Source organism: Rhodnius prolixus, unplaced genomic scaffold (assembly GCF_049639745.1).
Source record: "Rhodnius prolixus isolate KJV_2025 unplaced genomic scaffold, Rpr scaffold_5, whole genome shotgun sequence".
In the NCBI taxonomy this organism is placed as follows: domain Eukaryota; kingdom Metazoa; phylum Arthropoda; class Insecta; order Hemiptera; family Reduviidae; genus Rhodnius; species Rhodnius prolixus.
Genome location: NW_027411624.1, coordinates 26,620,189 through 26,635,961, shown reverse-complemented (window position 1 = coordinate 26,635,961; position 15,773 = coordinate 26,620,189). Strand labels below are relative to the sequence as shown.

The 15,773-nt window shown below is 31.8% G+C and overlaps 2 protein-coding genes across 9 annotated transcripts in view; one reads left to right on the top strand and one right to left on the bottom strand.

Moving 5' to 3' along the window:
- The window catches only part of stumps (DBB domain-containing protein stumps), a 125,264-nt gene extending 120,507 nt beyond the window's left edge, over positions 1-4,757 (top strand). For all 8 annotated transcript variants that reach the window (XM_074137060.1, XM_074137061.1, XM_074137062.1 and 5 more), the window contains 8 exons: positions 257-317; positions 1,147-1,419; positions 1,522-1,623; positions 1,776-1,957; positions 2,066-2,183; positions 2,264-2,350; positions 2,432-2,523; positions 3,247-4,757. In XM_074137060.1, the coding sequence (XP_073993161.1) occupies positions 257-317; positions 1,147-1,419; positions 1,522-1,623; positions 1,776-1,957; positions 2,066-2,183; positions 2,264-2,350; positions 2,432-2,523; positions 3,247-3,996 (1,665 nt within the window). In that variant the 3' untranslated portion in view covers positions 3,997-4,757. The remainder of the gene's footprint in view (positions 1-256; positions 318-1,146; positions 1,420-1,521; positions 1,624-1,775; positions 1,958-2,065; positions 2,184-2,263; positions 2,351-2,431; positions 2,524-3,246) is intronic.
- Positions 4,758-6,597: 1,840 nt separating this feature from the next.
- On the bottom strand, positions 6,598-13,945 carry LOC141457932 (apolipoprotein D-like). The gene is made up of 6 exons (XM_074135327.1): positions 13,542-13,945; positions 9,272-9,390; positions 9,062-9,189; positions 8,886-8,977; positions 7,570-7,656; positions 6,598-7,235 (listed from the first exon to the last, which is right to left on the bottom strand). Exons 2-6 carry the CDS (start codon positions 9,380-9,382, stop codon positions 7,096-7,098), a joined length of 558 nt encoding a protein of 185 aa, XP_073991428.1. The 5' UTR covers positions 9,383-9,390; positions 13,542-13,945; the 3' UTR covers positions 6,598-7,095.
- Between the last annotated feature and the right edge of the window lie 1,828 nt (positions 13,946-15,773).

Here is a 15,773-nt window from a genome sequence, read left to right as displayed (position 1 = left end):
TTTTCGTATTACAATTTTTTAAAATATTTTGACACTTATAATTACAGAATGGCTTATTGTTCACTTACTTCGTTCACACTTACACTTTTTAACTTAATTCAATAAAACGGTTTTATGAATTTAGAAGTAAATGACTTAGCAAATAACAAATTTCTTCTTACTAATATTATTAATTTTAGTAAGTCTAGCCACATCAATGGAGGCTTCAGTTATTAAATGTATGTATATTTTTTCATTTACATGTTGGTTACTACAGCAAATGACTGAATTGTCAAGCATGTATACATATTTGAAGAAGGTGGCAGAGAAACGACAAGGTTATTTAACTTATTATTATTATTTTTTTTAACAAAAAGTTATAATATTACTAATTTAGAATAATTCCAAGGAACAAATTAATGTATTTTGCACACTCCACCCTGCCATTTTGTAGATTGGATATATCCTACTTCTGCAAGTCAAGATCCCGTTCCTTCCTTAAAATTTTTCTTGTACTTTTTTGCTTTGCAGTCAATAGAATATTTACTAGACCTATTCGCGTATGCTTCATATTGGTTAACTCCAAGTTCCTTCCAAGGACGTCCAATTTATATGTCCAAGCCAAGTACAGCTGAGAAATAATTAAAGTTAGTTATTTCTTTCCTGGTTCAAAAATGTTTTAGAGTAGGTGCAATTCCTCCACACTAGAAAAGTGTCCTTGTAGTTTTTGTGTGCCCATACATTGCACAATACAGTTTACCTAAATAAAGTACAGATTTTTATTAAAATATGAAAAATAGTTAATTTCTTTTATTGAATATTTGAGTTTATAATTCTTTAGTGGTATTTCTTGTAAAAATGAAGATTTATTCCTTACTCTGACACAAGAGATTCATTTTTGAGATTTGCTATCTATGCCTAAATCTTCCTAAATATGTAAAATGGATATCAATGGAAGGAAATTATTTTCAAAAACGATTGTTGAATAACAGAAAAAGCCCTTGGCCTTTTGCTCTGGCTTGAATTGTTGCATGAATGTGCAGAATTAAAGAAATTTTAAGTTCTGCAATGCCATAGACATGTATATTAATGATGTAAACTATCTTCAATGACCTTTTTTTTTTTATTAATATATTTGTAAATAATACCTGATTTGCTTTATTCTAGGCGATCTGATGAGTGATGCAAACTATTTACTGCCCCGTCCATTAAGCGATACATACCTGGTGCCGCCAAGAGCTAGACCGGTGCTTGCACCATTACCCCTTCAGACAGAACCATTAGTACAGCCTTCATCTTCAGCACCGTCATCACCGATAGAGAGTTATCAATCACCACCGCAGGCACGTCCTTTCACCCCCGCAACCCCAGGCACTCCATCTAGTCCTGCTTCACCATTAGACAAGGCATTTTCTCATTACCTCCACATGCATTCTCCAGGTACGACAGAAAGATTAGTGGAAAAGAGTAATGAAAAATACATATAAAGTAACAGTTTTCCCTTGACTCGACAGTTTTTCACATATTAATTTTGGTTTATAGTCTCTGATTCTTCAAGTAATAATTTTGATCAAATTTTGGGACCTGAAAAGAAATATACATCTAACCATCCAAGTATTGAAAATCTTTCCATTAACAGTAACGGTAAGTTTTCTTTATTATATATATTATGTTGATACTACTATTGATTGATTGATTATGACAAAGAACGGAGGAAAAAACGCAGGCAATCCAAAATGCCCATAATACTACTATCTAGTTCGTTTAAATTCACCGACTGCATTGTGTGTGCCTAGGTGGTCATCATTACATGAACACAAGTTGCTCAAGTAGTGTTTGCAGCAAAAGTCCGGAAGATGAACTAGTGGAGATAATCAACGATTTTAAAAATAATGTTTTTACAATATCTGAAGTAGAGAAATTAGTTGAAGCTTGGAGAAATAGAAACGATGTACAACAATCTTTCAGAGAGAAGCAGGTAATACACAAGTGAATTATGTAATTTCTAATTTTCCTGATTTTTAAACATAATATGTGTCTTAAATTCCTTTAGCGTTTTTAATTGACAAAAAAAAACTATTTTTAGGAACAGTTAAATCAAATGAGACAAGAATATGAAAGGATTCAGCAGTCAATGAAAGAACAAATGAAAAGATCTACGCCTTTTGAAAGAATTAAGAAATTTTTCACAAGAAAGCCAAAGAGTACGTTTCCTGCCATTTTTAATTTATTCTATTAAAAATCAGTTGACAAGAGACAAATTTTCACTCAATCCATATTTCAGACGGTGAAGTAGGTGATAAAAGTAGGCCTGGTTCAGACGCTGTGTGTCATAGACCAGTAAGCAGTCTCAGTCTGCACAGTTCTTGCAGTAAGTATTTGTTTTGCATATTATGATTAATTTTGAAAAATTTTTTGACTACTTGTGATTCACTTTACTATAAATGTTTAGGTTCTTCGTCTTCTGGGAGGATGAGTACGGCTAGTGGGACAAGTTTGGGTGATAGTGGCACTCATTCAGATCCAGATGAGAAAAAGACTGAGGTAAGACTTTTTGTCATTTTAAAATTATGTTATAGTTCTATAAAAGTAGCTTAGTGTTATACGTTTTAGCTTTTATGGCAGTTAAAATATCTCCATTGCAATTGTTAATACTGCTGGTCAGTCTGCCCTTCGATGGCTTATAATTCTGTATTTAAATTCGGAATTACATTATTTAACTTCACTCTAATCCGCCTTTTTACTCTACCCAAAGTACTTTTGCATCATTAATGTTTATTTCAAGTTTTGATTTTGACAACTGCTTTATCTGAAACAGACAGAAATGGAAAAGTTTTGTCAGATTTTAGCTTTAACCAAAAATTAAAAAAAAAAAAAAGTTACAGGATTAAATGAAATAAATGATTCCATATTTATTAATGAATAGAAGATTCGATTTATTCTCAGACTTAATTAAAAATTTCGAATTTCTTAGAATCAGTTTCATTTTTTCTTTCTGTTTCATATTCTAGATCTCATACCTCGGATGTAGGGTGCTATTTATTGTTACCCGTAAATGTCTTTTCTCTTGGTGATATCCATTATTTCACATGGCTTTGGAGTGATTTTAAATCTACTTCGACCAAGTAATGGAGTTAACCTGCACTGTTAACCTGTAATTGGAAAAGTTGTAACTTAATAAAGTTTTCCGCTCAAATGGCTAATCACTTTTTTCTCAGGAATTTTCTAAACTTTTATTATTAAGGAAGCTCTTTGTTTTGTTTCTAGATTTTGGCTTTTGATAAGATCACCACAATAGGAGATAATGTTTTTCACGAACGTCTGCAATCAGTTAAAGAACAAGAACCTTACAATAATGATGAGTACGTAAAGGCAGCACCTACAACAAGATATGCTCTACCTCAACCGCCACCTCTAATCCGTAGAAGTGCCCATAAGACTGCCCATAAAACTGTTGTAGAAGTACACAGAGCCGACAGAATTGACCTAAAGCCTTTAAATGGTATTGGTAAGGTAGAACAATCAACAACTGTATTAGCTGAAGTGCATAAACCTCCGGGTGAGAAAAAGAATGTTGAAAAAATTAAAGAAGAGAACAATAACGACCTGAACAGACCAGAAATAGAAATCAAAGAGGAGGAAATTAATGTTGAATCTATTAAAAAAGATATTGAAATATTGGGCCAGAGTGAAAGACTATTGGAAGATATGGCTAGTCCTGATCCAAGTAATGAACACAATGATGAGAAAGTTGACGCACAAGATGATGATGATTTACTATCACCAACTGAAGAAGAATTCACTATTGTCGAGACTACTCAAATAAAAGATGAAAACAGCGATGGCGTGTTACGCAATAATCCTGATTATATGAATTTAGATGTTAAAAACCATACTTTAGATTTAGACGATATTCAGATGGCCGACATATCCATGGTGCCTGAGTATGTTAACGTTACTCTATATCCATCTCCGCCGATACCTCCTCGAAGCAGATACAAGAACGTTCTACTATAATATACGCTGGAAAAAAATATAAGTATATGTACCTAGAGATTTCTTGTATAAATTATTTATCAATAGGCTAATAAGAACTTAAATTAGAGCTTAATAAAAATATTACTACAAAATCTTGATGAGGTTTCCCTTATTAACCCTGAAACTGTTGAAATTCAGTAAAGGCTCTCAGGAATTCTTAATGAATATTTCTATTAAAAGTACGACTCATTCATATGGTTTGAATTATTGTTTTATAATTTTGCATTTGTAATTTATGATTATGTAGTTTAATGTTAAAATTAGATAAAACTGAAATTATTTGGCATCGAAAAGTATTTTTAGTTTTTAGATTTATATGTTTGTTTTCTTAAAAGTACAAATACCAGCATATTTAGGTGTATCTGGAATACGTACAATATTCAGAAATATATATATATATTATAATTATTTATTTACTTGCTGTTATTAAAGAAATCTAAACTTAGTTTTTTAATTGTTGTAAATAGTTGATGAATCTTATTTATTTGTAAATTTACAATTTTTTTTCTTGTGTTATGCCATTAAATAGTTGATTATATATTAACTTATATTTGGTGCACTCAATCTCGGGATTTCTATTATTGAACTATAATGTGTAAAATATTGTTATTAAGGAGAATCTGTAAAACACCATTATTTTTATACCACATCTTGTGAAAACAAAAAATCTATTGAGCACATTCTTAGAAAAAATAAATGTAATAAAATAAATCTTCATTAAAATTATTTCTTTTTGTAAACGATCTTCGTTATTTATTTATTTTTATAGCGCATCAGCTGCCAAGGCAATTGGCGCTGTACTTCAGTACTAGCATCACAATTAATCATTGGAATACACTAACCAATTAACTATCATCTGTGAAATGGCATCTATTAACGATATCCAGCATAGCTCCTTGTCCAGCGAGGTTTGGTGGAGCTGAGGAGACTTTAAATGTGCTGATATAATATTATTTCAGTCAAATATTCGATAACATTTCTTAGTTGGATTTTATCGTCACCTTTGAGGATTTCCTCAATTGGGCTTACATATTAAAAAAAAAGTAATTATTTATTGAAAATGCTATTAGCAGTAATTCTCAAATTGACATTTATAGTGCTATGTGATTTCATTTTCAAGTTATGGTTGTTTAAATGAAATAAAACTCATGTATAAAACATTTAATACAAAAACCGATGAATTGACATTTCCACACGATCTAATGGCAACATTAGTTACTAATTTCTAATTTACAAATGTTCTACTAGAAAGCTCTCAGTGTTACTTTGTTTGTAAAATTTCAAGCCCCTTTTTATTTAATTTCTTTATTCTCTGCCTGTAACTTATATTTTTTAAATGTTAATTTAACACAGGAAATAATAATATTCAGGAGATTTTCTGAAAGTAATATTAAATGATGAGTCTTGATTTAGAATTCTAGGCACTTCTTTAGGATCTGCCTCAGATGGAAGAATTGATCGCTAATTTTCTTACCTGTACGAAATCATCCGCATCCATACACTACATGGTTAGGCTTTTTGCAAGGAAAGCCAAACTCGATCGACGAAAATAAGGAATATTTGCATGCTTCGAAGGATGAAATTCCCAAATTATCCATGCAGAACCAAAAACATTTCTTTTTCTTACTGTACTATTTTTTTTTTCTGGGAGTGTTTCCTCTTCATTCTTCTTCACTCTATTATTTCATAATTCTATTCTTGCTAAGCCGGTGGAGTGAGTTTCAGTATCCTGCAATACATGGCAAAGCCATGTATGTATTACTCCTTCAATAGACCCGGTTTCTGAAAGCTGTATTACTCCCTTGCAGCAAACCTCGATGAGTTCAGTTCACATTCAACTCTGAATTAGAGGGAGGTGTATCTCCTCCAGGCTTCCCCTGGGATCCAATTCCTATTCCGCGACGATTTTTGTTCGATTTTCAGGCCTAGATCTCAATTTATCTATGTGTTTTATTCAGTGCATTTTCACAGAATTAAGACATTCAAAAGTCGTAAAAAGTGGCTGTGAAAGGTTTTAGGGGCTAAAGCCAGGTAGTACAATAGAAAGAAGCTGCCCAAAAATCTGAGTTAATAAGGACGCCACACCAACGCATGAGGCTTCCATTCAGACATTGCATTCACTCATTAAGGATACTTAACTCTCTTTACGACCTTACTCTACTAGTCATTCAGTTCAGCCAATTCTTTTAGAAATAGTTAATATTTAGTTTAACCTAGTTAGTTATTGCAATTTACGCTCGGTCCTAAGTTAGTGTTAAAGATAGTCATTAAACTCAGTAAGTTTATCTTCTATTCCATTTAGCTCTTCAAATAAAATTTAATTAATAGCCACTTAAATGGCCGCTCGTACCTAAAAATTCATAGCCACTTAAATCGCCTTTTCGTGGCTGAACTCTACTCATTGACATCAACCTTATTTACAGCTAACATCAATCGGAAAGCGTACATCTTTGGCGGTACATATACTAAAACTGAGTGTTTTATGTTATACCTGATATCTAATTTTATTATTACTAAACAATAATAATAATGAAAGAAAAGAGAAGATTTAAAGTTGGAAACGATTAATATACGGATGACTGACTGGTCAGATCTTTTGTTTCACATCCAACTTCAATTATTTTTATTAAAAAAAATAAATAAATATAAATATTTACATCAACAATTACAACAAATAAATATGACTTAATCATGCTAATATTTTTATCGAATATGTTTGGTTATCCTAAAAGTGATAATGTTACAATTCTTTAGATAATTTTAGGCCTACATCAAACAACTAATCGAGAGCTTTCAAAGTGACACAAATGTTAATATGGTAATGGATAAAGTTTAAATCAGGGAGGGAGTTCTATTCTGAGTGAAGTTTGAATTGGATTTACTATACTATAAAGTGAACGTTCGCTTCAAGGAAATCATCTCTCTTCACAATGCTATTCCCACTAGATAATAATCTACTACTCAGTGTCATCTAATAAGAGTAACTAGTATAGTTAATAAATAAAATTCATTCTAAAAGTGCACTAATACTAATTAAAATTCTTGTTGTTTTTTTAATGTTAATTGAAACGGTACTTTTTAATAATCATCAGGACAATTTTTTTGATCAGTTCGGATAAAGTAAGCTCTGCTAATAAAGTTTTTATCAATAACGTTGTAAGCCTTTTCCATGATCTCTAGTATTGGGAATCGAGCTCTTGTTAGAATCCAAGCGTTGCCTGAAAAAAAAAAAGCTCATTAAAGTAAAGTAAAGTAATTGCCTATTTTTTCAGGCGGGGCTTAACGTCCAACTACCAATTAGATGTCGTGGACGGAGGCGACTAGCAAACTTATACATTACTGTAAATTTCTTTTATTAACCATTAAATAAAATCCAAGGTCTAAGACCGGGAATCGAACCCAGTACCACAATACATAGCTTTACTGGTCTCGCAAAGCTCATTATAATCAATTATTTATTTGATTCTTGCCGTTGTAAATTTTAATATTTTAAAAAATATCAGTTTAGAAGATATTTTATCAAATTTTTTGTCTAAATATTATTTTACTTACGTGTGCTAAATAAGCCGAAATTCGAACATGACCAAACGACAGAATAATTGTCGTAATCTGTGTCCAGTATCCAATAGGGTGCGTCCACTAAGGAAAAGATAAGGGGAGAGTTAATAATTTTATTTTTAAAAGATGCTGTTAAAAAAATAATATTAGATAATTGTTATTATTAATTTTTTTGTATGTGTCATAAAGTTTCATAATTGAAAGCGTTTAGGTACTATATGGCAGAAATGCGACAAAAAGCTTGAGTCCTCATCTCGCCTTTGCTTTCTGCTCCTTGACGGTTCTTAAAGTTGGACACTTACTGAACTCAGCTAAACTATTTCTTGTTACATCCTAGCTTTTATTATCGATGGGACTAATTTAGGAAGCGCGTCATCTTGTGGGACATAGCTTTTTATAGTCTAAGGACGTTTATCTTTAGAACAATCCTTATCTTAATAGAAAGAATAGATTTACAGCACATATACAATAAGTGACTATAGGTATATTAATCATTTTTAATTGCAAATTGTTCCATCAAAAGATTGCGTGAGTTTCTAGCATATCAAGTTTTATTAAGAAGCTCTTAGTCGCCGAAATCAACAGTTGTTCTTATCAGGGGTGCGCTAGAAGTAATGCTTTCCTTGTTGAACTGCAACCTACCGAAATTGTTGTCCTTTGCGTGGTGCGTTAAAACTAGGATTGAAACTTAGAACAGTATTGATTTGGTGTATTATGTTTTTAATCAAATGATGAGACGTAATTGGAATGGTCAAGAATACTAAAAATAACATTTTTTTTATCTAACAATTGTCTGAATCGATAAAAATTGACGGTTTCTATTGCACTCAGAAATACTACCCTTAACAAAATTATCACTAGTACTTTTATTGGAAGAGATTAAAAATTCAAACAATGAATGCATAAACGTAACAATAACTTTTTCTTCGAAGAAAATGTTGCAATATTATAACAAATAAATATCAAAAGTAACAAAAGTAATTACAAGGCCTGAAACTTATTGCCATTAAGAGTTCGCAATCCTCATTAATTTAACATTATCGTTGGCTTAACTTAATAACTTATTTTTCAAAACTATTGAATGATTTTATTTTTTCTAATGATTGCTGCTAATTACTGCAAATTCAATTTTTATTTGAACTGTGAAAAATAATGACATTAGATCCTCCTTTAATTTGTGTTGAAAGATAACGTTTAATCAGTTTATTTCGTTAATACGGTTAATTTCAGTACCAATTTCAATGAGAAAGTGTAAGATTAGTTTTTACGAAAGTATTTTAGTATTATAATCCATAGTCTTTAAAACTTACTTGGGAGATAAGGGTATTTTAAGTTCATCTTTGATAGAAAACCATTGGGAGTTTTTTGAACTTCACCTTCAATTGTTGAATGAATTCCTGTCCTAAGTAAATGATTAATAACAATTAATACATACTACTAAAAGTGACACAAAATAGAGAGGAATATGTTAGAATACGAAGCTTACAGCGTGCTAGTCTGTTTGCTGATAATATTAATGGAATCGATACCATCCGTGTAGTTTGAATTGATGCACTTTCCACCGAATTCAAATAAAGAAAAATATCGTTCTGCTTCATACCATTTTCCCATATACTGAAAATGTTGCAAATAATTGGAAACTTTAAAATAAAAAATAATAAATTACATTAATCATTTTTTAAAGTAATTTACTTACCCTTGTTTGATCGAAATTGTCAACAGTCTTCAAGTCTGGACAGCTACCCAAGTAAGGTACTTGTGAACTACTTGTGTCGACCCAAATTGATAGTATAAGTAACAACAACATTTCAGTTACTGTAACATTAAATTTTTTGTGATCTTATATATCGATCTTGAACAGTAATTTTTATTTATTGTATCTTAATTATTCTAACATAGTACTATAAAAAATATTTCTGATAATTCAACAGTTAGATACTTGTGGACTTCAAAATTTGTGTGCACCAGTATACCATTCATATAGAGTAGTCGTCTGCGAAAATAACCACAAATTTTTCAGAAATTTAACCCATCGTCTTCGCATAAGCCTTCCTTTATAGAAAGATTTTGTACGAAAATAAAGTATACAACTGTGAAAAGTAATTTCCTGAATGTTTTAATACTACTATTTCCAGATCATTCTATATTTTGGTTTTTTAATTTTGCAGGTTTCAGCATTTGGGGTTTTTAGGGCCAGCAGTCTTTCGCACTGGTACCAGACAGTGTTCTCTCGTGGAGAATAACACTTCCCATTACCATGCAATGAGCCACACACAGATTTAAAATGAGAAATCTTTGACAGTAAACTGAACCTCAGTAATTTTATTTTTTTATTTTAATAATTTAAAAACTCGTTCTTTTGTTAGACACAAATGTCAAAAAAAAAAAGTATTTGATTAAAGCTTTGCCACCGCTCTTTAACCGTTTAAATCACTTAAATCCGGATAGTTCAATTTCATCTTCAAAAACTTTTGCGTGTTCATTTGCTTTAATTACAAATTAGACCTTTTATTTACATACTCGTACATCAACATTGTTCACGATGTTTTTGAAGGAGAGAAATTGTCACTTTATCTATTTCAATGCCCATTAAAGGCCAAGTTAAAGATATTGTGTGCGTTTATACAAAATTTTTCAACAAAATATTGTTAAGTAACAATATAAGTTCTATCTTCACAGACGCCCAGATTCTAATAGTTGTCACCTAGGCGAGCAAAAATAGGCGTTCTAGCACACATTGGATTTGGCTTTACAATCTTCCCTTTTGTACCTCTCTTCTTCCCTGGGTTAGTATTTTGAATACTGACTTTGGATATGACTATTTTCTTCAATAGTACTTGAATAAGCATAGTAATAATCCGAAAACTGAATATTTTTCAATTATAGTTTCAGATCCTGTAATAATTTTAAAAGTTAGCTTTTTCATTATTATTACACCATATAGCGGAAATAATTCTAGATTACACTGTTTGGAAACTCTAAATTAGTGACACTAGCATTTGATTTGGGGTTTTCACTTTCTCCTCCTAAAACAAATGATTTAAGGGGTGTACTAATTTTCTAATTTTACTTTCGTCGTAATTTAAAATAAAAGTTCTAAAAATGGAAGAATTTTCTCATTAAGACTAAAAGCGCTGCCTTCAGCTAGTTTTTATAAATAAAAAAAAGTAACATCTATCATTAAGTGGCTAGCAAGCTAGAAAGCTTGTGCTCACACGTGAAAGTAGTTTGGTCTAAATTTCAGTTTCAATTTTTGCTTACTGTGTGGGCGTTTTCTATTTAACTGCTTTCTTTTTCCGATCTTGGTTTCTCATTTAATTATAATCAAACAATTCCCGGGGTTTCTTTGCATTCTGTCTTCAATTAATTTTCAGATGAAATTAAAAAGAAAATTGTTAGCAAGAATTATTTAAATAATTCTTGGTAAACATATTTTAACTTCATACTCAACTTACCAGGGAAATGGTACATCAAAGGATCCTAAAGCAGTTAAGGCTACGACGTTGAACCTTTATTGCTTTGCAAATTGACTTCACTTGTTTTAAGCAGTGCTTCATTATGTTAGCTACTTTTGCAATAGCATCTCTATTTTCTAAAAAAAGTTATTTTTAATAGACCAGTAACTCTAAGCTCTGGTCCGTGGAATGAAATGAGAGGAGAGAGATCACAACAATGAGAGAGATGGTCCATTGGTTCAGAGAATCAACAATTTTAAGTATTGCCATCATATTTCCTACATTACTGGCACTATTGTTTCTGCATTAACCCTGCATTGTTATTTGAGCTGATGGCCTTCTTACAAGGACCGTTATAAAAATATTTCCTCCCAGGGTTATTATAGTGAAGTTTATAACTGTTGGCATGTTTCATCCAACACTCCATCTCCAGGTTTTTCATGTTATGGCCAATGATCTTGCCAAGAAATATTGTGATTCAGCTGTTTATTAATACACCAAACTTGAGAGTTTGTTTATCCTACACTTCCTAAAGCCCAACTGGGACCAAATGCTAACCCCTCCCAAAAAAATGAGAAAATGACTGAGATTAGGACCAAATCCAGATTCAGGGTAGTACCACCCAAGAATAACAGAAGTCCAAATGAATTAAATAACACCTTGAGGAAAAACAATCTAATTTCTCCACTGTTAATCTACTTCGTCAAATGATAATATACCTAAATCCTAAATTCCATCATAAGATGAGTGAATTTTCTTCATCTGTCTCATAAACTCTACAAAGTGATTCGGGAAAGAGTCCCCATTTCATTGAGGTGTTTCCTTCAACTAAACCAGTGACCAGTGAGGAAACCGATCAGAGATGTCGCCACAGCATCTCACTAACAACAATCCAGGGCAGGCCTAGAACATGTATTTGGAATTGTCGGCAGCCCGTAAAGCTCAACCATACCTGTCTTAATTGAGTCAAACGACACTCCAACATCTAGTACAGGACTGATGAGAGGCTGTCGATTTGGTTAGCTTGTCCATTTCCTCGTTTCCTGAAATGCCCATATTACCAGGCATCCACACTAGAAGAACTCCTTTAATAGTTATAACTCTCTCGTTTCCTAGAACATTTCTACACGAGTCTGGAAGTGAAAATACACGAGTTTATCCCTTCAAGTTAACTTGACTATCCGAACATATGCCAACCTCTTCACCGATAAGTTCAGAGTCCGCACAGTGTTGCTTTTGTTTAAGATTTTCAAATGTAAACTTTCTCTAGAAATACTCATTACAATTTGGATTGACTAATCTGAAATTGCTGCTACAATATCCAATGACATTTTCTCGTTGTAGTTCCAAGATTCAGGTGAAACTAACCCTGAAAAATGAGTAATACTGACTGAACCAGAACCCAAACAGCGTACTTTGCTAGTTAGTGTTTTCTAAAATCCGCCTAGTAAAGGAGTTCTTAAATCATGATTTGAAAATAAATTCAAAAACTCAATTAAACGGGGTCCTTCATAATTAAAAATATCAATGAGAGAAAGTAAGCATGTGCCATTAATAGAAGTTCTAGAATCTGTTATGATTAGAACAAATCTAGGCAGTCAAACAGTTAAAAGCAAGGACCCAAAATGTGTTGTGGTACTAGATTAGATTCCCAGACTAGGCCTTGGTTTTTATTTCACAGTATAACATGTGAAATTAATAGTATAATAATGTTTTAGCTGTAGAAGCTTGCCTTAAAAAAATTAAATTTAGATAACAATGTAGAATAAACCAAGGAAATATTAGTCATGTATATTTTATAATTTATGTATACTCTGGTGAACGTAATGTTTTGCCGCTTATTCTAATTTAATGTTAGATTAATTTAGAAAGTTGATTTAATTTTCATGAGCCAAAACTAGAAAACAAATACAAATTTATTAATCATTTCTTTCACTGTGCTAATAAAAAATTTAAAACGTTTCTCTTTACTCAGATTACAGAAAAATTGCAAGGATTCTATTATGTTTGTCTAAACTGTCGAAAGTTTTGCTGGGGATGATGGAGTAACTACCTGTCTCTTCAAATATAGCTTCCAACGTTCAATAAGTTTATTTTTTCATTTATTATAATGTTAAGAGGGACTAAATATTCAAAGTAAAAATGTCGTTTAAAAAATACTGCCAATTAGAATGGTATTAACCCGAAAAGAGGGTATTTGGAAGGATTTCTCTACAAAGTTTAATGCGTCATAAAACTGAGCTGAGTGAACGAAGCAGAAAATGTTCTTTAAAAAGATTCCAGATTTTGCTAGATCAAAGACCTTCAACAAAAGAAATTAATAAAAATAAATAGCTTTGAATAGAATCGGCACTATAAATTGTTGAAGTAATTACAAAGTTTATCTTATTAATATTGTAAAGAGCTTTTTGTTTTTGATGTTTTGAAATTCAGATGTCTTCAAAGTCATACATAAAAACTATAACCAAGAATTTTGATTCTTGACTTAGCTTTAAAATTGCCGGTACTTACCAAAATAAATGAACTGGTTAGGTAGCCTTGCTGAGGTTTACTGAGGGTATTGGCTGGAGTTTCACGCCAGAGCAAATCTAAGCTTTGTACTAAGGGATAATCGTTAAGTACATACACAAGTAAGAGCTATGTGATTTACCTATGAGTACTGGGTAGAAAATGACTCATTGAAAAGAGATGCTAGGAGTATACTCGTACGTTTGGAAGTAAGAAGAAAGGGAATACAGAGTGTTGATGACTCCCCCTATCGGAGCTCCGGTTAACGGTAGCCTTTCTGGGTCACACTGCTATAAAACTCCTTTCTTCTGTTTGAATGTCAGTATGCGGGGAGCTGTACTTCTATCTTTTGTTTCAGATGAACACTCTGTTACCACCACTCACACTTGCAGTAAAGTGCGGGCGAAGGGATTTGTATCCCCACTTTCTAACGAGTTTAAATTAATTTTTTTTTGTTTTCTTTTTTGCAGAGGATCAAGGTCAAGTTTGCTAGTTTCAACAAATGCTTCAATCCGATAGCCACCTTCATTAGCCACCACCAATGAGTGAACCGCAAATTTAACTTTCTCTTTATTGAACATTTGCTTATCTGATTTTTGTTTCTAATTTCATATGGAATTTCCAGATGTAAATTTTAAAGATTAGTTTAATGGACTTTTTAAAATGCATCTTACTTACCTCACTTTCTCTTGCAGTAGTTATGATCTACCCTAACTTTCAGATATTTTCTATATAATATAATTTCTTCTGAATGTATGAATTATGTTTAAAAATATGTACTAGTTTCTAAAACCCTTTTCAAATTCATAGGGCCTTAATCGACTACTTCAGTGAAGACTCAATTTCTAGAATTGGGCTTGATCTCAATTCTGCTCTTACTGGATAGTAAAAAGCATAGACAGTTCGGACTATTCTTGGGAAAATCGCAGTAAATTGAACAAAAATGATTTAGTGAAGTAACCTTTCTGATTAACAAATCAATCTTGTATAAGTCAATCATTTTCTGATCCGAATTTTTTTCACCCTCTTATATGACTGTGTGAAAAAGTAAATAAAATAAATTTCTTTCCCTCTATTTTCAGAATCCCTTTTAGATTATGTGCAGAAAGCTTCTCCTCAATTTTCCCAAAATGGTGGATGCATGCATAGATCATCTCCAATGCGTTACACAGAAAAAACGATATTTTCAGAACCTTATTTTTAAAAAAATCAGGGAAAATCTGTTTTAAAATTAAACAAAGAGTTTTTACAATGGTTTGGCTGTAGACAAAATGTAATAATAAAAATAATATAGTGAAAACGGTCGAACATATTATGAACATTAATTACTGTACATCTTTTTTGGTGGCCGATTCATTAATCCATATGGAAGAAATAATATCTCCAATTTCAGTCATAATTTTACAATTATCTCTTTGCCAAGCTTTCTACCTAAGCGATTAAGTCATCTTCAGGACTTATACGTAATAACAGATACCTAAATAGTCAGAACAGAGGACACAGAAATCTTTGATGTTTTAACAAATTAGAATTAGAAGTATAACCTCTGAAGATGACTAAGTCGAAAGTTTGGCATAAAAATAAATAAACAATTATGACTGAAATTGGCTATAACCTCTCTTCCTTTTAAATGAATTCTGTACATAATATGTTCATTATAGTGAGTCTTCAAAAATAAATGTATTTCTTTGCAACTGTACACAGCAGGAGGACATCTATCACTTCATTGCAATCTGTCCAATCCTAAAAAAGTATCGCGTGAAGTGGTTGAAAAAAGCTACTCTTGCTCGGTAAGAGTTAATATACTATTTAATTGGTTTTAACTTTAAAGCTCTAATTAATTATTGTAAAACGGCCTGCCAGTACAGGCATTTCCTAGTACAAGAATTTAATTTTTAATTATTAATATAGTAAACCCTAAACGTTCCCTGTTTTTAGTAAAAATAATTTTTTTTAAAGTTTGGTTTGTTAATGTAATATTTATTTTTTATTTTTTAGTAAAACATAAACATTCTACAAATACACACAGGTTTAAAGGAAATCAGTGCAGACATAGAATAAAATGCAGTTGGAATGGATGACTGTCAGGGACAGCAGAAGTGCGATAAAAATAAACTCTGTAGAGCAACTGCAGGTAGGGCATGGTGTGTTAGCTGTAATTAAAGCTGCCAGAGGCCATCAAACAGTATTCTGTACCCTACCTTAAAAATAGTGGTACTTTTATGAAACAAACGT